Consider the following 27,255-nt stretch of genomic DNA (forward strand, 5'->3'; position numbering starts at 1 on the left):
TTCAGTGCCAGATAAAAGTCTTGCCAGCTGTTTATTCTTCAGGAAGTATGGAGAAAGGCATCTAGAAATCACAGGCAGCTTTAACAGCATGCAATTTAAAAAAACTAAAAGCTGGGGGAGGGTATTTACTGGTTTTGTTTGTTTTGGCAGGATTTTTTGCTGTTTTGGGTTTTATACTTGAAGGATTTGTTTTTTGTTCTTCTCTACAGCCATGTGAGAGATTCTCAAATAACTGAGTCCCAGCAACAGTGCACTGGATGGAAAAAAGGAGATAGATCACCAATAACCTACTGTTCATTACAAATATTTAAGCATTAGCAACTAATTAATGAATTTCTGATTAGCTGCAAACATTCTCATTGTCAAAAACCTACTGAGTAATTTAGGAAGTCAGCAAAGAAGCAGAGACTAAACATGGGAAAACATCAATCACAACTTCCATAAATAAAATTCCATGTAATGAAAAAAGTGCTTATATAATTAGATTCAGTAGGCTCCCCCAAAGCAGACTTAATGTGCTTAGTAGTCACACCATGCAGCTAGAAGCTATTTAGCTGAATGCACTAATGCACTGGGATCGATGGAAACTGCCATACTCTCCAAACAAGAGAGACACAGCTGGAGAATAGGCTTTATAAATATGACTTTGCTCTGATACTTGTGGAAAAACATGGATTTACACCTCTCATAGGAGTCAGTCAAGAAATCTTTCTGGTACATAAGCACCACTACTTTCTATAATATCATTGGTTAAGTTCTGTACATAATCTTGCAGCATAAAGGTTCATCACTCTGATATTCAACCCTAAAGAATAAATCTGCTGTTACCAGTATACTCAAGATCCTCAAAAAATTCAATGTATTCATCTTCATAAATCCTTATAATCTGATTCCAAGTTTAGGGTTTCTCAAGAGTTGCTGCACAGAACACTTATTACCAATTAACATTCAAAGACTACAATTCCAAATCCTCTCTGGTACAGTCAGTGCCACTGTTGAGTCACAAAAGCAGAGCAAAAAGTGATCTGTAGGACTTCTTGCAAGAACCAAAACTTAGCCGGGAGGGGAGCAGAGGAGGATGATGGGTACTGGAGGGAGCAAACTTGGGCAAATCCCCGACTGGTCCAAGTTAGGACTCTTATTCTCCTTTGCAGGCTGCCTGTCCTGCATTAGGTGGTTTGACATTTTGCTCAAGGGTAAGCAGTGGAAGAATACTTAACTCAACCTCATGATTCTATTTTCCACACTTTAAAAAAGGAAAAGAAAAAAGAAGAATGTTTCTAAATACATCTACTGACAGACCATGGAAAAAGCCTTCACATGTCTTAAAGTCTGGCATGTAGAAAGTTTTTGGTTTTTTTTTTTTTGGTTGAATTCCAGAAGTTCCTTATTACACACAGAGTATGCCTGTGTGCAGCAATGCCTTCTTATTCATATACTACACATGCATGAGACATGCTTACACATTAAGCTACTATGGGAAAACTCTTATGTAGAGATTTAGTGGACACACTTAGCATCTGGCTTTCATTACACAGCTCACCAGTGAACATTTCCAACATGTTCAGCTCTGGCTACCAAGTTCAGCCCTTGAACACCCTGTCTGCAGGGCAGACTTCTTCCCAACCCTTCCTTGCAACCTGCCACCACATTTCATTGCAAGGAATAGAAGCTAAACATTTAACTATATTTATCTTACAAGGAACATCACACACGCTAAATGCTTATGGTTCTAGGAAAGCCTGGTCCAGTTCTACTGTCCTGCAGGAATACTTCTTGAATGGTTTATCTGGGAAAGTCCTACAAGAAAAACCTTAAATGAAAACTAGTATTGAACACAGATCAGAACTATTCTTGATATTACTTTAGTGTCCAACAGAACATCCTTATAAAAATATTACTGTGCACCACACACACACACAAAAAAAAAAATTGTGAATTGTCTATGGATTTGTTTTAGCTGCAGAAAGTGAAATTGGTGTGGAGTGAAAAGCTGCTCAAAAAAAAAAAAAAAGAAAAAGAAAAAAAATCAAATCACACAATGGTACAGAAAACGCATTCCTGGTGCAGAACGTGCAGTAAACGTGCAGCTCACCTACGAGGATACAACTGACGAATTCGGCAATTGTCCATCGGGGGAGAGGGAGGGGGAAAAAAATATAAGTGAGACACCTTTAAAGTCCTCCCACCATCACCACCACCCTCAGCTGATGTACTGCTAACACTTGGCTGTTTTCTACCCTTTTTGTCCTACAGTTTTCAAGTTTTCAGCTGATGTCCACTAGCCTGCCACTGTATTCTCCAGTTTTGAGACAGGATATATAATTGCCAGACCTAATCTATAAAGGTTTTACTCTGCCTGGACTGGTTATAAGCAACACATCTGTGTAAAAAGATCAGCACGGGTGATGCTTTTTTTATAGTGTCTCTTGCCCACAAATCCAAGGGGTTGTAGATGAGTTTATCCCCACCGTATCTCCACTGAATTAAAAGGAGTTATGACTTACAATAATGTACCCTGGCTTGCAATCTTTTACAAACTTTTGTTGTTTCATAGTTCATTGTCCTTCTCAGTCGCCTGATGATTGTTAGTATCTAGGCTTTTATTGAGCAATATGGCTTTTACAAACACCAGCCAATATATAGTTACTGTCCAAAGTCAGCACAGCAATAAAGCATCATTTAACCTATGTCTTACCTGGTCTTTTTTAGACTTGTGTGAGGAAGCAACATGAGCCAGGTACTGAATAACCTTCTTGGTGTTCTCTGTCTTACCAGCTCCTGATTCACCTCTGTAAAGAAAATATGCAATTCATACACAAACAAGATGTAAAGGGACACATTCATATTCCTACACCCAGAAGGGCTAAAGAGTTCCTTAACTGCATTCTGTCCATTATGGAACCTCCCTTGAAACAAAGTAAAAAACAAGTTGTACTGGCAAGCAGTAGCAGCACTGATGGACTGCAAGGTGGCCCTCAACCAGTCTGCCCTTGGGTGTACACATGCACGGAGGAGGTAAGGCAATGAAGAACTATTCTTTCTAATCACTTGGATAGGAAGACTGGCAAGTGACTGAGGAATAATCCAGAAGCTGATATAGACCTGGGGGTGAAAGGTAAGGAAGTGAATCTTCCAAAAGGAACCCTCCTGACTGCAAGAACAAAAACCAACTCTGCAATAGAACTTAGGGCCAATAAGTTTTGCTGTGTCTAGGAGACTGCTGTATCACGAGTATCTGTTACTGTATCAGTCTCATCAGTATGAATGTACTTAAATGCAACAGCTGCATCAAATCTGAAGGACTTCCTCAAGCCTTTTGCAGTAAAAAAGATACATTTCTTAGGAGCTGGAACACAGGGGCTGTTTCAAGACCTCCCTTCTTCCCCCAGTTCTTATTAAAGTTATTCTGCAGAAAGGATTACATATATACATATATATATATATAAGGAAATATAGTGGGACCTTCCTTGGCTCTCCATTACTACCTGACTTACTGAGCCCACCCCTGGCATTTACAGTTAAGTGAGTTCTCCAACACAGACTTTGACATCCAGACAAGCCGACAACTGCTGTACTTACGTGCAAAGGATGGACTGATCCTCTCGATCTGAAATAAAATTTAAAAAAAAAGTAATCAGACTGAGACTCTAAAATTAAATTTCTGTGAAAGAATGAAATCAGCACCAAAGACAAAAGCAGGAACTAGTAAACTCTGCCAAGCATCTTCAGAAATATGGCTAGGTACTTCCTCTCTTGACAATAGATGCCAGCCTCCCACCATCTGCCAAAGTATAATGGCACTCTGTTAGTTTAGCTTTCTTCATCCAGAAAGAATATTGTTTCCATTGCAATTTTTCTACAAACAATACAGAACTCTCTCACTGAGTATTTCTTTACCACAGAGTGACAGTTTGATATACATCTACTTGTTCCTCAGCCTCCTCCTCCTCCTCCCCCCCATTACAGTGGGCCCATACTGACTTCAAAAAAATTACCAGCAGAGCAGTGGAAATGGAAGGGAAAGAAGGGAAATGGGACAAATCTCAAAATGCTAAAAACTCACATAAGATGGAGGCTTTCACCCTCAACATGGAACAATGGAAGCTCAGTGAAAAATTTTTATTTTGTACAGAATGGACTTGATAACTACCACACTGAGGAGCAGCCTAGGTCTTATACAGCTGATTTGTTTGTGGCACCATCCTCTATTGTATTAACACAGCAGCTAGTAACAGCAGACATACTAATCCTCTGTTCAATTCCCAGCTGTGGATGATAACATCTTTCCAGTTGCACAACTTACTTCACCCAGCCTATCCACCAATATCTTCTCCCACATCTTTAACCTTTCAGCTTTCACCTATGATTCCACTTCCTCCCTGATCAGCCCTTCCACCAAGCCTTCATCCCACTGCTCCTCCACTACTTCTGTAGGAACACTCCCCTGCTTCTGCCTTAACTTCACTTTTCATTTACCCCTTCACCTTATGTCTCCTTCCTTAGTAGCTCACTGCAGTCACCAAAGGGGCAGCAAGTCCTGTTCAGATATGGAAGAGACTTGGGCACAGCAAGTCATCCACAGACAGCCCACATGAACTATTGGAGCACTCACAGGACAGACTGTGCCACCAAACTCCAAACCCCCATTAGTTTGGAAGTTATCTATTTGGCTGTGGGTTCTTTTTTGTTTTGTTTGATTTTTGGGTTTAATTTTTTTTTCTTAAGATCAAGATCAAAGTACTGTAAGATTATCCTGTCTGAGAACCTTGGTAACACAAAAGTTAGATTTCATCCAGTGATATGTTATTTTTTCCACATTGAGCCCCAGTTTTGTGCTGAAGTCTAAACAGATAGAATTCAAGCCTCAAACATCATAAGAATACAGAATTTACTGTGTTGCTCTATTAAATTATTTCAGCAACTGGTAAACTTCAATAGTATGTTTATGAATATGCCTATCTCCTTATTTTCTATTCCTTTCTCCAGTAGTTTAGAGAACCCAAGAGCATTCAGTATTCTTCCCACCAGAGTGTACTTAGATGATATAACTGAGTCAGCAGTGGAGTTATTCTCTGCAAGATAAAGACTGAGCTGTAATTAGGGAAGGCTTTATAGTCATACAGACTTCAAGTACCTGGAACCACTTTCTGTACCTCTAAACACTGCTACTGCAAGTGAATTTAGTATTTCAGTCCTAGCATCATGAATATCCTAATCATAAAAAAAATATCCTATAAACTCAGTTTATTAGGAGAGTTTATTACCCTTTGGACACATTTTTCATGCAATAAGGAAAGTGGGTAAACCTACCAAATTTGCCTTTTTTTTTTTTTTTTTTTTAATTATTACTCTGCAACCAATAATGGGAACATTAGGTTTATAACCTACAGACAAGGCAACTCCTGCTCTTCAGCTTCTTTACTGGAAACTGATTGTATGCAATCTCCTTTATCTTTGTTAACACCATTCTCAGAAAGAGCTCATCAACCCTATGACTGGAAGAAGGCAAGCAGAAGAAAATCATCACTCAAATGGTTTTGGCCCAGCAAATTCTTAGGCATTCAAAACTAAGTACTGAAGTTTTACCAGCACTGGATATGCATTTTTTTCATGTGATAAATTTTATTAACTGCCTTTAAGAAATGTATCCCTCTTGCTGAGGGACAGGGTGAGTTGCTGCTAGCCAGCTCTGAAGGCCCCACCCATTCAAGGTTCCCAGTGGGTCAAGGGCTCAGCAGGCACAGCTGCCAGCCCTCCTCATGACTGGGCACTTTGAGGGTGGATCAGGGGAATAACTAATGAGTCATTTATGGATTGCCTAAGGAAATGTATTCTTTGGTAGTTGGACACCTGGATGCAATTGTCTATCACAAAGCTGCTATGTGAAAAGAAAAAGATTTTCTTCTGAACAGCATCTGAGTTTTGAAAGTCCGACTATAAACAAGCAGCCCACTTGTCTGAGAAAAGGATAAGCTCACATTCAGGTAGTACAGAGGCTCTTCTTAGAAGTTAATTTGAGAGATAAGGAAAAAAAGGAAAAGAAAAAAAAAAAAGTGCTAACCCCAAGAAGGTGATTTTAACTCCCAGTAGCCAACTCCAGTGTTAGAATTGTGAACTGGGGCTACCCAAATAAGCAATGGAGACCTAAGCACTTAAGTCTATGCCCTCCCCCTTCCCTCTCCTTCAGGAGAGGATCCCAACATCAAATATTACTTAGAAGCTCTTTGGCACTGAACGCTTTTTGATCATGACAAGCTTTGTTGCACCTTAGTTGAGAGACTCCTTTTGAGCCTCACTTCAAGGAGGCCAGGTAGCAACAGCACCCTGGCGTGACCCGAGGAAATCCTAGAGGGGCAAGCACAGGATTTTTCCATGCCTTAAGACAGAGCAAGGTGTTGAAAGGCACTCGGGCAGGAAAAATCACAGACAGTGTTCAAAAACCCTCTCGGCACTAGGTTTTCCTCCCCCAACATACTTTCTTGGTGGCCAGTTGCAGCTGCATTAGTCACCTCTGCTTTAAGCCAGCAGGAACGTACCTGCGAGTGCAGGCAAGTCACCGGCAGCGTGCAGACACTGCCATAAAAGGCAACATTCCTGTTTGCAATCCGGGGGAAATTCTTTCCCAGGACTGCAAAAGCAGCAGTCATTGGGATAGCTGGAATTCTTCTAATTGTGTACAGACAGACAACTCGAACAATGTGTTGAGCAACAGGAAACTGAAGCCGACCAAAGGGCCAAAGAGCTAACGCATACAAAAGCATAACTCTTAGACACACTTCCAGCTAAGAATTGCTTTAAATGCCAATATTCATTCTCCATACAACACTGACTTGTGCCATCACGAATCAGAATTGAATTACAAAGAGAAGAGGCCACCTCCACCCCTCTTTTTTTTTTTTTTTTTTTTTTCAACATGGGCGTACCTCACAACTTCAGTCAGCACTTGCTTTTACTCCATTGCCAGTTGTGCAAGCAAGCTACTCAGCAAAAGAGAATGTGCTGGGTACCATAAACTCGGTTGCTTATAATAACATAATCAAGAAATGCCTGATTAAAAGAAATCTGCATCTGCTTTTCAATCCTAAACGGAGTCACTTATTAAAACCAATCCAGAATAACAACTCGTTAGTTAATTATAGCAACAGTTCTGTATTTCAGACCAGCTGGCAAGGAAAGCTTTTTATCTAGGCCCTTCTTTAGCTCTCATCACCATAGTATTCAAGTGATCATAAACGGCAGCAGCCTTAAGCATCCAGAAATTCAGGAAGTAAAACATCCTTCAAATTTAAGTTAGACAGCAGTATGGTATACGTTCAGTAGATTAGTTTTATTATATAAAAAAACCCATATCTAACTCATTCTTGGCTTCTTTAATACAAAAATAAAAGACCGCATTTTAGATTGCTTTCTGGACCTCCAGCATACATTAAAAATTTAGTTAAACCAGAATTTGTTTTCACAAGAGGCATCGTGTACACAAGAAGTCCCCAGCCCAATATTCTACTGCAAAACAATGAATCTGAGTGAATGCTGAACTGTTGTTGTCAAATATATTGGCATAATTGATAAACTCTAAACTCTTGAGGTTTTTTGTTTTTTAGATGGTTTGGGATAGAACAAGAAAAAGGCCAGGAGGCTGGAAGAGAATGTGTAATTTAAGCTCCACATCTCAGTTACAGAACATCCTAGCAGGCCTTTATCACCCACTTCCTCTGCATGAGTGACTTCAGTTTCAAGCCTGTTCATCTCCATAAAAGGAGAAGTAATATAGCATTCACACCATGGTGACATCATCTCTCCAGCTAAGAGGAAGTGTAGCTGAAAGGCAAAGGCTTGGCTTGCAGTCCCCTGCCTATAGCTGACTCACTAAGGCTAAAAGCTCAACCATAGCTAGATGGAACCACCCACCTCCTAACCACTGAGCCAGTATCTGCCAGCAGGGAGCAGCTTGGCCCTCCGGGGTTCCGTTACCACCCTGGTGGTGAATGCCTGTAGCCCAGCTTAGGCACTGGGCTGGCTGACCAAATTAGAGAGTTGACCTAAAGCAAGAAACCAGTCTTATGTGCACTTATGTGTTTTGACCGTGCAGTGGCTTCAGTTCCTCATTCCTGCCTCAGACTTCTCTTCTGACCACAATATAATCTTACAACAATGTCCTTCCCTCAAGGGCTCTAAGACAAGAGAAGCCCCAGGCACTTGACACACTGTGCTACTGGGAACAATCCCACCAGCATAAAATCTAATAAAATATGTTCATTGTGATGCTTTAACCTGCATGCTGATTTAAGGGAACACCAGGAGAGAGCCTGACAGCCTGGTTTTGCATTATCATTTCAGGAATGTACTACAGACAAGTTTCAAAATGTTAATAATCTACCATCAAGGACAGAAGAAAAAAGAAAAAAAAAGAGAAAGAAATCAAACTAAGGACTAACACAGCACATCCAAGCCAGCTCTCAATAACAGAACTGCAAGATGTAAAGAAGGAAATCACATCAGTCGGCAGGAACACTGCAGTACCAATATTCAGCTTTGCATTAGCTGAAGTTTAAGGACAGTCACAAGTAGAAAAGTAAGTTTCATTTCAAAAAATGAAATATATCCCACTGGGTCAAATGCAAATATTTATTTCCCCAAGCCGTTTTTGGACTAGAGCCCACACCCCCTTCTCTAGCATTCCTTAACTGAATCTGGAGATAGCAAAATAGGAAAACAAGTTAGGCTGTAATTTTAGGTTACACAAATGTTTATGAAGTTCTGACAGGAAAGAACAACTGGTATACAGCCTGCAAAAGCTCAGGCAGGTCAAGATACTACAACAGTGAACTGCAGGCAAACTGAAAGCAAGGGCTAAACCATTACAGAAGTGACTGCCAGAGAGCTCTTGTGCTGGTTTACAGGAATGAAGCAAGGGTGTGGTAACTACTAAAAACAAGTGGGCAATGGACGCTTTTTTAGCTCCTTGTTCTACTGAAAGCCACATTTTGAGACAGATTTTGCAAGCTGCATTTAAGAAATCTCAAGTAAATCAAAGCATGTAAAACATTTCTTAAGAAAATCAGAAACTATGTACATCTTTTCTTGCCATTTGTATATAAACAACATCAAAACTGATGTCCTCCATAATTACTGTCCAAATTTAACATTGTCCCTTACAACAGAAATCTGGATGTGTTTTGGAAATAAACTAGAGAAACCACAAGCTATAGTCTTTAGCGTTTAGTGAAAACAACATGAAAGAGACATCTGTGCCTCTACATAATTGGAACAACTCTGATACTATCAGCTACCCCTGAATAGGTAAGCACATACAGAACATAGTATAGAAAATAAATATGCCTACTGGGACAATGCAGTATACAGTACCACATATAGAAAACCAATGCTAAGAAGCAAGCTGAGAAGACTTGAAACCAAGGAGTTAAAACAAGTGTTCCACTAATTCAGAAACCTAAGAAATATGTAAACATCTAGAATTACAAATAAAATACTTCAACCTTATGTTTTATAGAAGCAGATCTAAAGGACTGTTTCTTGTGAAAATGACAACTGGGCCTGAGGTACAAGTGAAGATGTACAATAACTAGCTATTGTAAAGCAAATAACTTATAACACTGTTTCCTCCCTTAATATTAACAAGGCTAATAAAAAGCATTTAAGTTCCTATGCTTCAGAATTTTTTTGTTTTAAATACCAAGCCCAGAGACTACCTAATTCCCCAAGTGAACATCAGCAAGGTGCCAGCTGCACAGGCTTCTTTCCAGACTAATCCATCAAGGTCAAGGAGGGTTTAATCACTACACAACTATTTTAAGAGTTTTGTTCAGTGAACCGTTAGGAGCCCTACACTAATATGTGGAGAAACTGGATGAGAAAGGAGATTCATTCATTAGCAATGTGCTGTCTATTCCCCTTGCTTCTCTTAGTTGAGCAGGTTGAGCTTTAGAGACCAGAATAACCATGCTCTAATCCACCACTGAAGTTTCAGGCACTGGCATTAGAACAGCCATCATGCTCTGGACACCAGTGAAATTTCTAACCTTTTCTATCAGTATTTGACATTTAAAAATTCCCTACACATGTTCAAAATAGAAAAGAGGTGCTGTTTAGCAGCTTTAAAATATATTTTTATAAATAGACCCCCTGGAGAATATGCAACGAGGTAAAGAATATACCCTTCAGTGTACATCTGCTGCATCAGAATACTGACATGTTTGCTTAAGACACCACTCCACTTGCAAGGCACTGTGCTTCAATCGTCAGCACCAGAGGAATAATTCTTCTGAAGCAGTCAGACCCATGGCTTCTGACATCGGGGTTACCCAAGGAAGAGAAACATTGAAGACAAATGGTTGTTTTCTCCAAAAACAAAAATGTTACATCTTCTTCGGAGTTCTGCCCTTAAAGCACAGGAAGTAGCTCCAAGTACCATGCAGTAAAATAATGTTTTCATCTCATTTCTGAGTTTTAATGTCTTGAGGCAGAGAAAGAAGGAAAACAAACAAACAAACAAACACTTTCAGCATGTTCTCCATTATGTTATTGCTTCAAGGAAAAACTTCTGGTAAAATTTAACAGGGAGGAATTTAATTTTGGAATATATACATGCCACATGACACTTTTGCAAATAGAGTAACCAGGGCAGACACAGAGGACCAACGTCACCCATAGTGCATCAGCACAGATGCCTGAGAAGGGTTAAATATTTTCTGGATTAGCAGAGGTTGGAATAAAGCTCTCATCTTCCTTTCTCTTCCCAATTCCTTTCCTGACAAAAATCCTTTTGAATTATCTGCTTACCAGAATATCAAGAAGAAATCAGAGTCCAAATCAATTAACATGCAAGGCTTTCCCCACTCTGTCAGCTTAAGAGGTAGCTATGCCCTACACTGACAGAAATCAATAGCTTGCTATCCTTCTCCTGACCATGAAGGATTCCCAGTCTTCAGGGCTCTGAAAGCAACCTAGGGAAGGCAGCCTAATCCTAAATGCCTCTGGCTCATGGGGAGCTCTGGACCCTTTCATCTTCTATTCTCCGTACAGATTCCTGCCATACCACTGGCTGCTGTACCAAGCCTCCCCCACTGCTAAACAAAACTGAGAAAGTGGAACAGGAATGTTGCTCTCCATTGCCCTAGAGCCCAGCAAGGACCAGAGACACTGCAACAACCTACTCACCTTCACCACCAGTAGCAGACATCAGAATTAACTCCTTTGGAATAAGGAAATAAGGCAGCAAATTACCCTAAAATGATCTCTACAGTTCTTGCTAGCACACACAAAGCGCACATGAAGAAAGACACACACAAAATCTTTCTAAATCTAGTTAAGTAGGTCAAAAAAGGGCTGGTTCAAAAGCTAACTGGGAATGACAGTCACATCCAGCACATATGCCAAGAAGTCAGCAACAAGGTATCTCAAACCAGGCAAAGAAGAGCTGAAGTAAACTTCTAGACTGCCAACACTGCTGAGAAGACTGCATAGCTAGAATTGTTCTGGGAAAGGTAAACACTGCAGCAGAGCACTTAGTAACTTTCCCATGCAAGGATAACAGAGGCAGGTCTGCTGTTCTCTAGCACTGTAAACCAAAGAAATTTAAGTCTGGGATTTCCAAGTCTTAGATATTACCCAGGCAATGATCTGAGAGACACCGCTTTCCAAAAGGAAAGAAAAGATCCATGTCATCCACATCACTAGCTCTGAACCACCATCAGACCAGGAAATGTCACTGGACCCCTGCCACAGTATTGTGGCTGTCTGGATATCCATTGCCACACACTGATATATCTGGTAGGGAGGAACAAGATGCATGCATGCAAAGTTCCCCATGGTTTAACTGCTTTTTGTAGAGGGAAAAGGACTTACTCACCCTCCCTACAACAATGCCGAAGAAATTTTCTGGTTCCATGTAGAAAAGATTTATTTTTAGGGAACAATAACTCTGGTAGGGTTAAGTCAGTAGCTTATTTAAGAAAAATGTATGTTGGTACTTGAGCTGACAAGTAGTGGGCAAGGGAGAGAAGGAAATAATAAAGGAAGCAAAACAGTGATAAGAGGTTTATGGACAACCATGCTGTCATGTACAGTACAGGCAGAGCATCTGTTCTTGCCCTTTGTGGAAGATCCAGTCTTTATCCAAGGGAAGTGAAGTCCTACACAGGTCCAGGCTCTCAGTTTTTTTTTCTCTGGATACAGCAATCCTTTCAGAGTAACACAGTAGTATAGCTGTTTTCCTTCAAGAGCTGCCACATCTTAAACAAACTGCCATCTGCACCATGCCACCAGTCTGCTGCAGCATGTCCCTGTGCTGCACCCCTCCTCACCCAAAGCTTTTACAACTACAGCTTAATCAATCCATCATGCTAGCTCTCTCATGTGCTCTACTCTTCATGGACCACACTTTCAACCTTTCCCAGCATTCTCCACACCTAGAAGTTGTTTAAAGTAGGAGGAGTTTTTCTTGCTTCCTTTCCACTCTGGGCAACCATGTTGTTATAGTGCTCCTGCACTTGGAGGCTCAAATGGTAGTGAGGGAAGGGAAAAAGCAGGACTTCTTAAAACTGCATCTAATTAGAATTTTAAAGAATTTTATTTTATCTGGCCTTTGTTCAAAAAATGAGGGTAATAACAATACCTTGGAGAGATAAACACCTTAATCGTTGCTAGTCATCAGAAAATAAAGTTGCAATCAAATTCACATAAGCTATGCCAAATTAAACTGTATATTACATGCTTTAAACCTCACAAAGCATGTCTCTGCGTAGAACCCAGCTACAAACAGGAAGAGCAGCACAACATACCTGCTTAACTGAACATTCTCAAGCACCACAAACACAAGCACTGACTCTGTAAAACAACTCTTTTCAGATGGGAAATTATACACAGGACATTCAGAGGTCCACATTTTAAAGTCCTCAAGTGACAAACAAACAGCTGATAACATATATGGCTTTTCTCATTTGTATACATGGGGGAGAAAGAGAAAAAAGTCTGCTTGCTTTCTTTAAGTTTACAAAAAGCCAACAGACATATTTAATACTGCCAGATAGTAAGTTTTATTGTTATTAAGAGTAAAAACGTAACCAAACAACCCCTGACAGTAAAACCAACACTGACCACTGCATTTCAAAATGCAATTTATACTAAGCTTTTTTCACCCAACTAGACTGTATGAGTGGTTTGAAATTTTTTGTTTAAAAGCCTCCACCAACCAATACACGCAACTGCCCACCTACAGCAATCATTCCATAGGCTCATCACTGCGAGGGACAGTTCACCATCTCACAAGTTGTCCCTGCTTGTTTCTCTGAACCTCATGCACTCATACCAGTCTGTTCTTGTTTAGCTCCTGCCAGACTTTTTGTAAGGTTCTTCCACAAAAGCAGGAGAAAGAGATTCACCTGAACACAAAAGCTGGTACCAAGTAGGTAGGTGTCTGTAAGCAAGGGCAGAGGGGGCAACAATGCCTATTGATAGCAGTAAGTTGTTGTTCTACAATGTTTTGACTGCAACTTTGATTTGTGATTTCAACAAGTCATTATCTCAGTCAGCACTCACCTTGCATCATACTCCTGTAGGCTGTGTCTGTGATTGCATAGATATGAGGGGGCATCTCATGTCTCTTTTTGCCTTTGTACATCTCCACTATTTCTTCTGAGTAGATGGGCAGGTTCTTGTAAGGATTTATTACCACGCAGAACAGGCCTGAGTAGGTCTGGAAAGAAAACATTGCAGCAAATAAAGACATGAGTTACAAATGTTGTATACTTGCATATATTAACAATATATTACTTAGAAAAACAAACACAACCAAACGGTCCTTTGTTAAGTGCTTCTTCCATTGATGCCACGTGGGATAGTTCCCACTAAACAATATTAGAATCTGAGCAACAGCTGAAGTCATATCAACTTGACTACTACTCAACTTTTCCAAGTACACTCAGTGCATCAACTGACACATTTGTCACAGTGATACCAAACTCGACTGTTCTCTGGCTAATTAATGGTCCACTTGGACTGGCTTTTCTTCCTTTCTAAGTTCCTATATTCAAGTCAAGTGTCCATTTCATTATATAAGGAAGGTGCTCAGCTCCCAGAAACTGTCATTTTAATGTATTCTGCCTCATGTTTGCTACGGATTTATCCTCCATATCAGATAAACGATCAATTGCAATGTAACAATTCAAGCCAAAATGGTTACTAAAGGAAAAATAAGAACACTGTACTCCTTAGACATTTTCAAGATCACTGCACTAGGCTAAATTAAGTGCTGACACTGCTCAACAAAAGTTGTATTAGATGACCTCCTAAAGACCCTTCCAGATAATGTAATAAGTGTAACTACAACTAAATTAAAAACTGCAAGGTCTCTAGTGAAGTAGACTTCTGAACTAGTCAATTTAGGAAACAATTCTAAAGCACCCTATGCTCAAGGAGTCAGCAACGTTTACCAAGGTTTATTTCAAATTCATCTCAAATTGTTAATTCATAAACCAGTAACAGCACAAGTTGATTTCTCAGTCGGTTTCCACTGGCTTAACTTCTATAGTTCTCATGAAAGACAACTGTCAAAATACTTCTAGTGAAAATATTAAGCTTCTTAAAAAAATAAATAAATATATATATATATATAATTGAGATTTGAATACCTAAAAATAACTCCTTGGAAATATTTTACTTTCAAAGGCAACATGAGGGGCAGAGGCTCCTTAGATATTTCCTAGATATTCTAAGAATAGAATTCCAAACTTGACTCTTGGGGTTTAGAGCTACCCCAGTTTTCTAATTTTAGAGACAGCTGTTAGAAACAGTTGGAAAGAAGCAGCTTTCTACAGCAACTTGCAGTGCTAGAGAGAGTACATTTGACACTTCTCATTTTTATTGCTAGCACTTCATATATTGTGTGCTCAAAGAATAGTGCTTCAGAATGGCAGAGTTCTCCAAAATGAGCACAGAGAGTACTTAATCAGATTTAGGCTCTTGAGCTAGATAAAGGTAAGGATTAGACTACAGTGATCACAAAGGTGAAAATAGCATTTACTACACATACATACAAATTTTCCTACATGACGGCTTAGCACTAAGTAATAAGCCCACTCTTAGATGCAGCACATTCAAATACAACTTTCACCCACGTCTCCCAGAAAGGAAACTTTTCATAGGTATTTAAGATTCTTTTTCCATACCCCAGTATAAAATATCAGGGAGTGTTTTCAGACAGTTAGGGGTTGTTTTATTTGTTTGTTTTTTAAAACGTTTGAGGAATATTTGGATAGCTTACATAAAATACGTGGGAAACTGAAATTTAGCTAAATACCTTCTCGTGTTGGACTTCTAAAATTCCAGGAAGCCAAGCTTCAGTGACACATTTAAGGTTAGGTTTGAAGCAGCTGAAAGTTCCTTGAAAAGGACAGTTTAAGGACTTTGTAGAAACCAATTTGGCAACCTTAGTTCTTTTTGCCACAGCCTTAGTCCTCAATCATGTCAGTCAGTACTTGTACAGCACAGAACACCAGCTGAAAGACTGGGTCATGCTTTCCTGACCTTTGACTACACTAGTGGAAGACAGAGTAAGATCAAGAGGTAGAAAAGAGTTGACTTAAGTAGCACATTCACAGTACGGTTCTACTGGTGTGGAAACAACTGACACTGGAATCAACTGAACTGTTATAAAAAGAGTTGTCATTTTATCAGAATTCTGGAAAACAATTAGCAAAAACCCTCTGAAGAATCAGTTCAGCTGTCTGTGTTAGCAGTCATCTTGCCTCAAATCCCATGGAAGTAGCAACATGCATGTAGTTATCAGAAGTCCCTGTTCCCCAGGGTAACAAAACTGTAACCTGTACCACAGACCAGACCTACCTCTCCTTCAAAGACATTAATGTCCATGTTTGCTGAAACATTAATTGCTGCTTTTCAAGTAAGAATAGTGTAAAGGTCTGAAGTAGGACTGAAGAAGCCTTACAGAAGAGAGCAGCACTTTAGAAAGCACAAGACATTAATTTCAATTAGAGTGATGAAGCCATGAAACAGGTATGCAGGAAGAAGCATTCTTCCAGCACCTTCTTCCAGCATCCTGGTTGCCAGAAGAAATACCTAAGGGAAGTTTCCTTGCAGTATAATGATACTCAGACAGATGTGTGAGGTGATATTTTTGTTTAATAAGAAAAGAGGCAACTAATTGTGGCTGGGATAGGCAACTGAGAGAGACCACCATGTGCCGATTGCCAGTTAAGCTCAATGAAATCATTTTTTACAGGAAGCAAGTTGAATCATATTAAGCAGAAGCTGCCAGTCCTACCACAGAGAAGACAAGTCATCTTAATCTTATTAAAGTACAAGTTAATGACTTATATGCATAAATCCTTGAAGTGAAACTAAGGCTCCAATTGAAAGGCTAATCTATTATAAGTATAGCTGGCTTGGAAATCTGTACTTTGTTTCAGACATTACTGTCTCAGAATAGAATTCTGGCATTACCTTTCACTAACTATTTCAAATGACACACAAGCCAGATTGGAACTGGTTTTATTTTTCTAACTGCTGAACTGGCTCTGAAGAGCATCTGCAGCATGGCACAGCATCAAAAAGTTTATTTTCCAGCAACTGTTAACTTCAGTGATGCAACTGGAACCTGTAAAGTTGAGTTTTGAGTTCCACACTGAATTCAAGCAGGACTGATCAAGTAAGCAAAACAGAAGCTGAAAACTATCTTCTGATGAAACATTCCAAATAGCAAGAGTTAATATAAAAGCCAGTCTATTAGCAAGTCACATCAGTGCAGAAACAACCAGCACATGGAAACAGCAAATTGGTGTCAGACTCAAGCTCTCAGTTCTTGAAATGTTTGAGGTTCTCTGCTCAAAATCTGTCTGCACCAGCCATAATATCTCCCCCTTTCTTTTATAGGAGGGGTAGGTAGAAAAATAAAGTTTAAAAAAAAAAAAAAAAGCAACGAAGACACAGAGTCCTGCTGGCAAAGAAGAGAGACAAGAGAAGAGAAGAACTAAGAACTAAATTATGCTTATGATCTTTTCAGAGACATTTATGCTAGAGATACATTGTGTACATTTTCTTTCTTCAAGAGGATTAATGATCAGCAAACAGCCACTCCAGTGAAAGTATTTTAAACCTTCAGAATAATCTCCTGACTTGCTGAGATCTGCTGACAGGTGAGATCAGTTCATTTCACAAGTACACAGACACACAGTTTTGGCAAGACTATGATTCTGCAACAGAGCATTATTATGCTGGGTTTACCTGGATGAAGGGTGTGGGGATTATTACCTTATAGTTCTTACAATTCAACTAAAAGAACTCAATTTAGTACAGTCCCAGACTACATCTGAGATTTCAGAGGATGTCTTGTAAGGTTATGTGAAACAGCCCATTGCATAGTGTGCAACAGACGTAAAAGATTCTGTTAAACTATTTTCAACAACCTTCTACATAACCTAATAATGTTTCCTGTTCTAAAAATGTTACACATTATCTTGCACACCCTATTTCATCTCAGTACTAATATTCTTCCCTCCAAGAACAGATTTTGACTTGTAGTAAAAGGAGTTGTTGACTACACAGAACAATTAACTGAATCAACTTCCAACGATATAAAGTCTCAACATTTTGAGATCAGACAGGGGAAGTCAGACTAAATTTATAGCAACTTTGAATCCTTCAGATGTTCTCTGAGAATTTCTGCAACAGCTGCCCAGAAGATTTCATGGCACTCCAGAAAAGCAGTGGTCACAACACCAGCCAAAGCCAGTTTCTAGCTTGTGTTCATGCTCCGTGACCTCGAAGGCAACAGTTCATAAAGGTTTCTACCCAAGATGGATTGCTAGGGTGAATTCCTACTCTGCTAGGGCACAAGAGATCATCTATAGCTTGCCATATAAGATGGCTACATAAAAAAAACATATCCCTTCAGGTATGACAAAGCTTTCAAAAACCCCCAAACTTACAGATGCAGAGAGTTTTCACTTTTGTCCTTGTAAAACAAGAGTATCAGCAGCCTTAGGGCTTTGGCAGCACAAAGGGGGGGAGTGGAAATCTGGACAGACTTTCTAAGGACTAATAATAGATGTTTACATACAAAATTTATTATTAACACATTTTATAGATCTTCTAATCTACTGTGAAAAAGTAGTACTTAAAAATACTGAACATCCAGCATTTATACATCCCTCAGGATTCCAGCTCAGGCAGTCCCATTTTAATTCTATAAGCAGAGGCTAGTCAGAGAATGAATAAACTAAGAAACACTAGTTTCTGTTTTAACCACTCACTGCACCCAAATTTTACATTACTGCTGAATTTAAGTATTCATTCTATGCCTGCAGAGTATTAATAGAGGTTATCACGATGAGCATCTGCTGGCTAAATAAGAGGCCATATGTAGTAGAAATTGAAAAGGGAAATGCATAGTAAGGACAAGATTTCTAATTCTCCTTTCCCACTAATTTCCCTATTTATTGCCATAAATTTCCCTATTTATTGCTTTTGGTGTTCAGTGAAGTAGTTGCTGCATGCTTTGCTGGGTGTGACCATTGGTCCCATAAATGGTATCTTTGTCCATTCCACAACAATAAGAAGCAAGAATCTCTGCTCTTGTCCATTTTGGCGTGGAAAGTAAAGGATGTATTTCCTATCTGGAAGCACATACAGACTCGTATACCTTTTCTAATATGACATTCTGAGATCTAGAATTTTTGTAACAAAAAGGGTGGCATTAGCATTCTTTCTCACTGAAGCTCCAGACATGGGAAAATGTAATTCAGATGTTAGGTATATTAGGAGTGTGTTTTTATTACTGTTTGGGTCAGTTCAGATCAGACTCCCTGTTTACCACTTCCAACTTGCCTGTTGCTAAAAGAAAGTTAAATGGCATTCAAAACATCCTGCAAATGAAGACATGAAAATGTTACAGATATTTACCACAGCATTCCTTGAAAGCTTCAACATTAACTAGAAGGGGATTGGCATAGTTTAGTGAAAAAAATTTTAAGTAGAGGAAATAAACTAAGTCACATGAGAGTTGCTTATAGGGGCAATGGAAGGTTAACATAATGCATTTCATAAGTAAACAGATTAAAATAAGTTCACACAGTATGCAACCAAGAACTCTCACCCCAAGAGAAAAGATCACTTACATAGATCAGTCCTGAGTAGTATCTTTCCTTCAAGTTGTGAAGCACAGAAGCCTCATTCAGGCAAGTCAGCTCCGCCATATCTTCCACTTTAGAGAATTTGGGGGGATTCATCTTCTGGATGTCATCCTTATTTACTTTCACCTTCTTCCCATTCTCTGCAAGTTCCACGATGGCCTCATCTCCTACTTCTTCCTTCAGGCTAGCTGCCTCAAAACCATTCTTCTCTGAGGGAACCCATACCAGCTTCTTAGCTGCCCAGTCAGCCTGAGTCAGAGGGTTATTAATGATGTTTTTGTCCACGTAAAGGTACTTATCTGCATCTCTTTGCGACATTGTGTTTTAGAATTGGGGACCTGTGAAAAGAGAGAGGGGAAAAGAAAAAAGATATACTTAAAGCCTCAAACTGCCTTGCAGATTCCTAGAGGCAGACAGGCACATGCTAAATACTCCGAGTCCCTGGTCACCAGAGCATGCCTCCCCCTCCTTTAGCTTCATGTTAGTAAGCACTGGTAAGCTGTCAAACTTCCAATAAGGTCAAGGTTTTGCTTGCCAAGAGGATGAAAAAAACCAAACTAGCATGCAGTTTAAAAAAAAAAAAAACCTACAACAAAACACTGACTATTAAGCATTTGGAAGGCATTACTTGGCAGAAAAGAGAAAGCATATTAAAGTTGCAAGCATCAAACAATTTGCAAGATGTGCCAATACTCAAAGCATCAGATACTATGTCAGTAACATTCGGGTCGGCATTAGCCCCTTCACTGCTCTACTTCATACAGAAATTAGCTCAGAAATGTAATAATAAATGTTTAATCAACACTTTTATTTCCTATCTCCTTGTCCTGACAAGGAGATATTCAAGCTATTCATCAAGTACCACAACTTCTGAGAAATGCCATATACCATTCTAGAAAAACTTGCTTCTACAAGACATCATCAATAATTGGAGAACACTAGTCAAGACCAACATTAGATACGTCACCAGCTTAGTAGCAACACCCAGCCAGCCCACCAGTTTGTATCTTTTTTCTAGATAATGTTCTCTACCAAAATTCCTCCAAGAAAGTAGCAGTAAACCTGCAGTCAGGAAATTTTACAGACAAAAACCTTCTGCTGAAGGTATGGTGAGGTAGAAGGGGCACCACCCCTATAAGAGAGATTTAGGCAGTATGCCCAAAAAAAGGCACCCTAGATGTAGTGTTTCAACAAAACCAGAACACAACTGCCAGGGATTTTCCAGTTTATAAGGCAGCAATTTTATTGGTGCCATTCAGAAATGCTTTCAATCAGAAGAAAGGATTGCATGCGTCAAGGCTCATTAACCGCGTAGCAGCAGCCTCTTTACAAGGTCCCATAAACATTACTTCTTGAATTCTTCCTCACAAAGATGCCAGTGTCCTCAATATATGTTTTTCTTAAATTAGATAGAAGCTAGGGCTCTTTACCACCAGAAGAACAGGAATGGAAAAATATCAATATTCACATCATGGAAGGCTGTCAGGATCTACAGGGATAACTCTTCTACAGAACATACCCATATTTGCAAAACACCCTGCAAATCAGATAGGTGAAGTCTGACTACAGATACCACAGACAAAAAGGTATTGAGAGCAGGGCAGAAGCAATTTAACTCCCAAAATATGCATGAGAGCAACAATAGATGTTGAGTCCCAGCATTAGCAAGCAGTGAATGAAGCCAGAAAAACATCAGCTATAATAATGATGGGCACAAATGCCCACACCAGCCATTTGTAAGCATGTAGGGAAATTCCTTTCAACAAATATATCACTGTAAGTGGTATGCAACTTTGTGCCAGAGACTGTATGGATGGCTGTGTATTCGTAGTCAAAAATTCTTTAGCAAACAAAGAAAAAATTACTCTATAAACAATTGCTTCCTTTAGCTTGAGTTTAAAACTTTGTCTTAAACCTTACAGGATATGCCAAGCAGCTATTCCACACTTTACCTCATCTTTCCTTCCCCATAGGGTCACCAACACTTAAACCTCAGTCACCACAATGGTGATTCCCTGAGCAACTCCTCCTTACTGACTTTTCATATTTTTATTGAAAATCCAGATTTTAATGGCTACACAGCGAAGAGAATTGTTACAGAAATTAAGATGTGGCAATCAGAAGGCTGCCATGAAAAAATCTGAGCTGTCAAGAGAGCTCCAAGACCACACTACAACAGGCTAGCCTGACAGAGTATGTAGGAAAGAAGAGATAGAAAAAGACCTTATTTGTCTCTGCAACTACCAGAACAGAAACTGTAGGGAGGTGGAGGTTGATCTCTTTTCCCAATTAAAGAGTGACAGGATAAGAAGAAATGGACTTAAGTTGTGCCAGGGGAGCTTTATACTGCATATTAGGACAAATTTATACACTGAAAGGTTCATCAAGCACTGGGACAGGCTGCCCAGGGAAGTGGTAGAGCCACCATCCCTGGAGGTATTTAAAAGCTGTGTAGATGTGGTGCTCAGGGACATGGTTTAGCAGTGGACTTGGCAGTGTGCTAGAGTAATGGTTGGACTCAATTATGTTAAAGGCCTTTTCCAAACTAAATGATCCCATGAAAAAGACAAGCCTAACAAAGGATACTGAGACTCCACTTCATTGCAGAGTATGATCTGCAGGTTGTGGTCAAAGGGTTAAGAAAAGGGAGTGGAAAGAAGGAGGGTTAAAAGGGGAAAAAAAAAAAATGAAATAAATATTCAATTGTGTTCCAGAGTTGTATCAGGTTTGGCAAGGCAACAGCTGTGCTCTACCCTCCATTACACAGTTTCCTGCCTATGCAATTCCCAGAATCTAACCAGTTGCCTTTTTTGGCTATAATCAGGCAGGACACAGATGCAGTATGCTTCAGCTCAATTCAGTTTCATCATTTCCTGAGGAATCCTAAGTAACCAGCCATCTGAAGTGTCCTACATTACACTGAAACATATTATTGACTTTTTTACTGTTAGAATACATGCATTCAGTACACCTCAGAGACTAATTGAGATAAAGCCTAATTCTTTTTGGTTAAAAAAAAATACATTAGATAACAAAAAAATCTTTCAATCTATCCCCAGATAGTCCCAGACCTGAAGTGAACTAAGACAGCCACAGAGAGGTTACTCAAGTCCAATACTGGAGGAGAAACCCTAATTATCTTATATACAGTGAGATAGCATTTTTTTGTCAGTATGGGATAGCATCTATGCCTTTTTATCCCCAGGACTGAAAACAAACTATGACAGTAAAAAGAGAAATAGACTTAACATTCTAAAATCTCCCCAAACACTACAATTTTTCTGTCAGTACTACTAAATAGTATGGAGATTAAAAGATGGTCTGCAACTCAAACTTTAAACAGACTTGAAAAACTGCCCTTATTTTATGGTAGCAGCACACAGTCATTTCCACCACTTCAAACTAATTTTTATATGCTTCAGAAAAGAAGACTCCTCAGGTATCAGAACTAAAAAAAAAAAAAAAAACAAACAAACAGAGGATCATAGTAAGATAACATGGTATTAGTGCTATTCTCAAAGCTGACTTCTAACCCAGAGGGCCTCTAAACTAGCACTACCACAAACCAACCATTAATTTGCCTTCTCCACGAGAACAGTACCAAAGGAATCAGATTCAGCAAGCTCCATCTCATGGGCTCAAAACTTACCTTCCTCACTTATGCTGCATTTCTCTGGACATTTCTAAAAACAACCACTTCAGTTGTCAAGGAAGTAAGTTCAGCAAGCTCTTGCAGCCTTACAGCATCTTGCAAGCCGTGCAAGTCATTACCATTTTAGGAGCAAATTAGGAAGCAATTTGTTTGCCTAGTAGTTTGCATTTTGGGTGTAGATAATTATGTGGGGCAAGGACATTTATCTTTACATGGCTATCGTGCAACTGTCAAATGAGAATACCGCTAAACAATATTCTTTTTGATGCAACACTGGTCTATAGATAATAAGAAAAAAAAATCAAAAAAACAAAACCAAAAAAACCACCACCAACCAAAAAACCAAAACAACAAGCTCCAGAAGATAGACCAACCTTGTTTTGAGTTTAAATGCCTCCTCCTTCCTACTATTGTTTTCAAAACTGAAATACTACAGTCACTTCCCCGTTAACCCAGTATGCTCCCTTATTGTGGTTTATATCAGTCTAAGGAACAGGCTGGTCAAATGTTGCTTGTTTTCCACTATTACAGATGTCAAAAGACTCCTGTGCCATTTAACTAACTACATAGTTCCCAAAAATATGCTATATAGTTTCAATAAAGGCAAAGCCATCACTACAGTCATGAACAGGATGGGAACAAGACATTAAGGTTGGACTAAATATTATTAAAACAAACAAACAAACAAACAAAAAAACCTAAAAAACCCAAGAGCTCCTTACATAAATATTTCCATGCAGATTCTTCTCAGATGGACAAATTAAACACTGGCTTTAAGTTAAGATGCCATGCATTCCCTTTGAAATAAGCAGAATTATCCAAACCCCCCAGTTGAATGCAATCATCTGGACAGAAGTTTGCCTTAGCTTCCTACAATTTCACAGCCCTAAGGCTTGAAGTATGAGACACTTCACACACTCCTCTCCTTGCTTGAAATATCAACTGCTTCCCAAAAACCTGGAAACAATCACCTGGTCTGCTTTGCAGAGGTCTACAAGCTACCTCTGCTACAAGGTCCCTTCCTTTGGTTTACAGTGTTTTGCAACTCCCAAAAGCATAGAACATTATCTGTTTGCAATTTAATTTTCCAGAACTATTCATATTATTCACCCCCAATGTTTACTTTGTCAGCAGCCACAGAATTGTTTCTAGGACTGAGCCACTGCCCAATAAGATGAGTTTCGTCTATGGTGAACTATAAAGGTTGAAGTAGAAACACAATTAATAAATTCAGAAGAACATTAATGGTAACAATTAAAGCATCATGCTTACTAACAAGTATCAGAGCACAAGGTAGACAAGGAAAGCCCTTCAGAGCTATCCACACCACCATTAAAGAGGGATTCCCACTCTATTCTTTTTAGGCTTCAACATCATTATTAGCAAAGATGTATTACTGCATTGGAATAGACAGCTTTAATCACAAATCATCTCCCTACCTTAATGAATTTTGTGAAATGCTGGGGCATAAAGAACATAAAATAGACAGATGCATTTACTGTATATCTCCTGATGCAGATCAGGATTTCAGAACTTTGCTGTAAGATTAAGCCTGTGTGAAAAGGAACCTGCACAGGTAGTAAGTAAAAGTTTTCTTCCACTTCATATCCCCCAGTATGGTATCGTTATAAAAACTTTTTAATTTCATGTGAAATGATTCCCCCCCACATAGTTCATGTAGTGGCCTTCATGACTGTCAAGGTGACAAAGAATGAATAAAATGCACTTCAGATTCACTTAGACTAAACCAATTTTTTTTCTTTTATAGGTCACACTTTTAAAGCATTTCATGAACACAGATCCCATGCCATTTTCCAAACTGGGTTACTTTTAGCAGGTTATGACAGAATGGACTACAAGAAAAAAAAGCCCTTTCACAGAGCAAAAGGAAGGTGCACCATTTCTGCAGGCAAGACAGGACTTTTACACTAGAAAATTAAAGCATCACTGGACACTTAAGGTCCCCTTTCAGTTACAACTAAATTGTCCTGAGTGAAAAAACTTGATCTGTTTATACACAGAATTTAAAAAAATAATCTGACTTTGAGAAGAAGCTAGTAATTTCAAGTAAGTAATATTCATATGATGGGCAATCTTAAGTGTATCATCTGAACAGCTAATACTTGCATTACATTTGCAAACTCAACTATTTAATTCCCCCAGCAAGATGAATACAGTTCAGCAAGTCAACACAAACAGCTTCATTCAGCGCAGCAAGAAAGCACAGTAAATAGACTTTCGTGGCCAGTCTATCTACAGTGACCACAAAATGACAATATTAAAAAACAAAACCCAACCAACCTGTAAAAACACCCCTGCAATTCTGTATTTACTAAGAAATTTTTTCAGATCTCATCTGTTCAGGACATACTAGGCTGACACTTCACAGTTCCAGGTGCCTGGATGTTTATGGGAAGGAATCTGAGAAAACTGTTAGCACAAACTGCTTCAATTTGTCAGTTACAGTTACATAAAAACTGAAGTCTGAATCTCTATGTGTGAGAAAAGAATCGCAGAGATGGGGGAGGGGGAGAGGAAGGGGAGACAAAAAGCTGCCAGGAAGCTGAAATGCCCAACTGGTTGTATTTGCTTGTTTCTCAAGTTCAGTATATTGTGACACATCAGTACCTGAAGCTTCAGTCTGAACTCAAGAACCATGAATTTCAGTTTTCCCACTAGGGAACATACCAAGCAACTACACGAGTTTGCAATTAATACTCCCCCACTGATAGCCCCCGAGCTTAATACCTTCGGCTGCACTTACCCTTTTTGTTCAGAATGCTGTCCTGCCACATGCACTCTTTTCTTCTAGGTTCAGCTTTATTTGGGGTTCATAATGACTGCTGCTAGGCTTACAGTAGCTCACTGCTTTCCTCTCTAGTCAGTCTGACGTACACAATACATTGTTGAAAGATTTATTTCACAACTGGAATGCAGATTGCTGGCAATAATTGTTGCATATTCAGTTTGACTGTAGTGCTGCCCAGACTTGCCAGCTACCATGTTTATTACTGTAAGTTAAACTCAAGGTGGAGCATGGAAGTGCCTCCTCTGTATGCACAGGGCTCCAAGAATCAAGGAGGAAGATCTGCTTATCCAGTGTATAAATCACAGAAGTCATGTACTGACCAGACTACATGTAAAACAGAAGAAATAAGCAGAAGGGAATTCTGAGTCCTACGGGTGGCCTAAAGTACCTGGCATGTATCCTCAGAACAAACCTGGAATGTTTCTCAGTTTCTACAGGTCCAGGTCTCTCCTCTCCTGACAGCATCGGCTGTCAAGTAGCATTTTCTGGTGTGTGTGAAGCAGCGTTTGCATATTTGACTTTAACAGCTGACACAGTAGATTTGCCCTGAGAAGCTGGGACTTTTTTCCATGGCAAAATGCAAAGGCCACAAAGACATACACAAGCAGGACATCCTTACATGCTATTTAGCTGTCAGCTTTTTTCTCCACCAAGTTCAAATGAATGGGATGATCAGAACAGAGGCTACAACACAGCGCATGTAGATGTAACATAAACTAATGCTAATCTGAAGAGGTTAGGTTTGGGTACAAATACTGAAGAAGGGATAGTGCAGGCTTCACCACGGGTTATACAAGCACTGAATAATCCTGGGCAACCACACTGCATACCGTGAAGAAATTAACAACTGCTGGGCAAATACAGCCAGGCACAGCTTACCCGTATTTTAACTGCACCTTTTCAGCTCAGTGAGACACGAAGGCACGTTACCACCTACATGGCACCAATAAAGTTAATCAGTTCTATGAAGCCTATGCACATTGTTTAACCACACCAAACACTGGTTTAGGGAGGGGGGAAGGGTAGCCTTCTGTTGATTTCAAGTCCAGTTTTTAGCATGACAAAGCTAGGCTGGCTGCCACCCAACCCCATTCACTTTGAATAAATATTCAGAAGTTTACAATCCTGCATAATACACTTTCTGCAACTGTTGTTTCTCATTAGTGCTCATACACTACATGCCTTCTCAGCAGAGGAGAGAATTCCTGTTCCAGAGACAGTGTGCCCACAAGGAAAACATTCCAGGGGGAGAACACATTCTTCGTGACCACTCAGCAAAGTAATCCCACTTAAGGAGACAGCTGTAGCTCAGAAAACTGTTGTAGCCCATCCCTGCTGTTTTAAGTTGGTTTGCTGGAACACTTGTTTTCAGGAGGCATAACTGACTGTAAAAGTTCTGATCAGGCATGCAGAATTCCCTAGGGACATTGCATGAGAGCGGGAAGAAGAGGTTGGAAAGTTTCAGCCTGTCCTTGTTATCTCAGGGTCACTTTTCATCTCTATCCTAATGCTCTGATTTAAAGCTAAAAAGATACCTGCCAAGAACTCTCTGGGGCACTGAACTGTAAGACAGCTTCCAACTCACAGTTCGGTATTAATTAGCACTCCCTATCATCTCTGTCAGC

General features: G+C 39.6%; 1 protein-coding gene across 2 annotated transcripts in view; it reads right to left on the reverse strand.

Moving 5' to 3' along the window:
• MYH9 (myosin heavy chain 9) overlaps positions 1–27,255 on the reverse strand; it is a 71,325-nt gene that overhangs the window by 35,724 nt on the left and 8,346 nt on the right. For both annotated transcript variants that reach the window (XM_071729692.1, XM_071729695.1), the window contains exons 2-5: positions 19,155–19,507; positions 13,561–13,717; positions 3,583–3,610; positions 2,699–2,792 (exon numbers count right to left, since the gene is read on the reverse strand). In XM_071729692.1, coding sequence (XP_071585793.1) covers positions 2,699–2,792; positions 3,583–3,610; positions 13,561–13,717; positions 19,155–19,487 — 612 coding nt within the window. In that variant the 5' untranslated portion in view covers positions 19,488–19,507. The remainder of the gene's footprint in view (positions 1–2,698; positions 2,793–3,582; positions 3,611–13,560; positions 13,718–19,154; positions 19,508–27,255) is intronic.

The sequence above is a fragment of the Heliangelus exortis genome, chromosome 1 (genome assembly GCF_036169615.1).
Source record: "Heliangelus exortis chromosome 1, bHelExo1.hap1, whole genome shotgun sequence".
NCBI lineage: Eukaryota > Metazoa > Chordata > Aves > Apodiformes > Trochilidae > Heliangelus > Heliangelus exortis.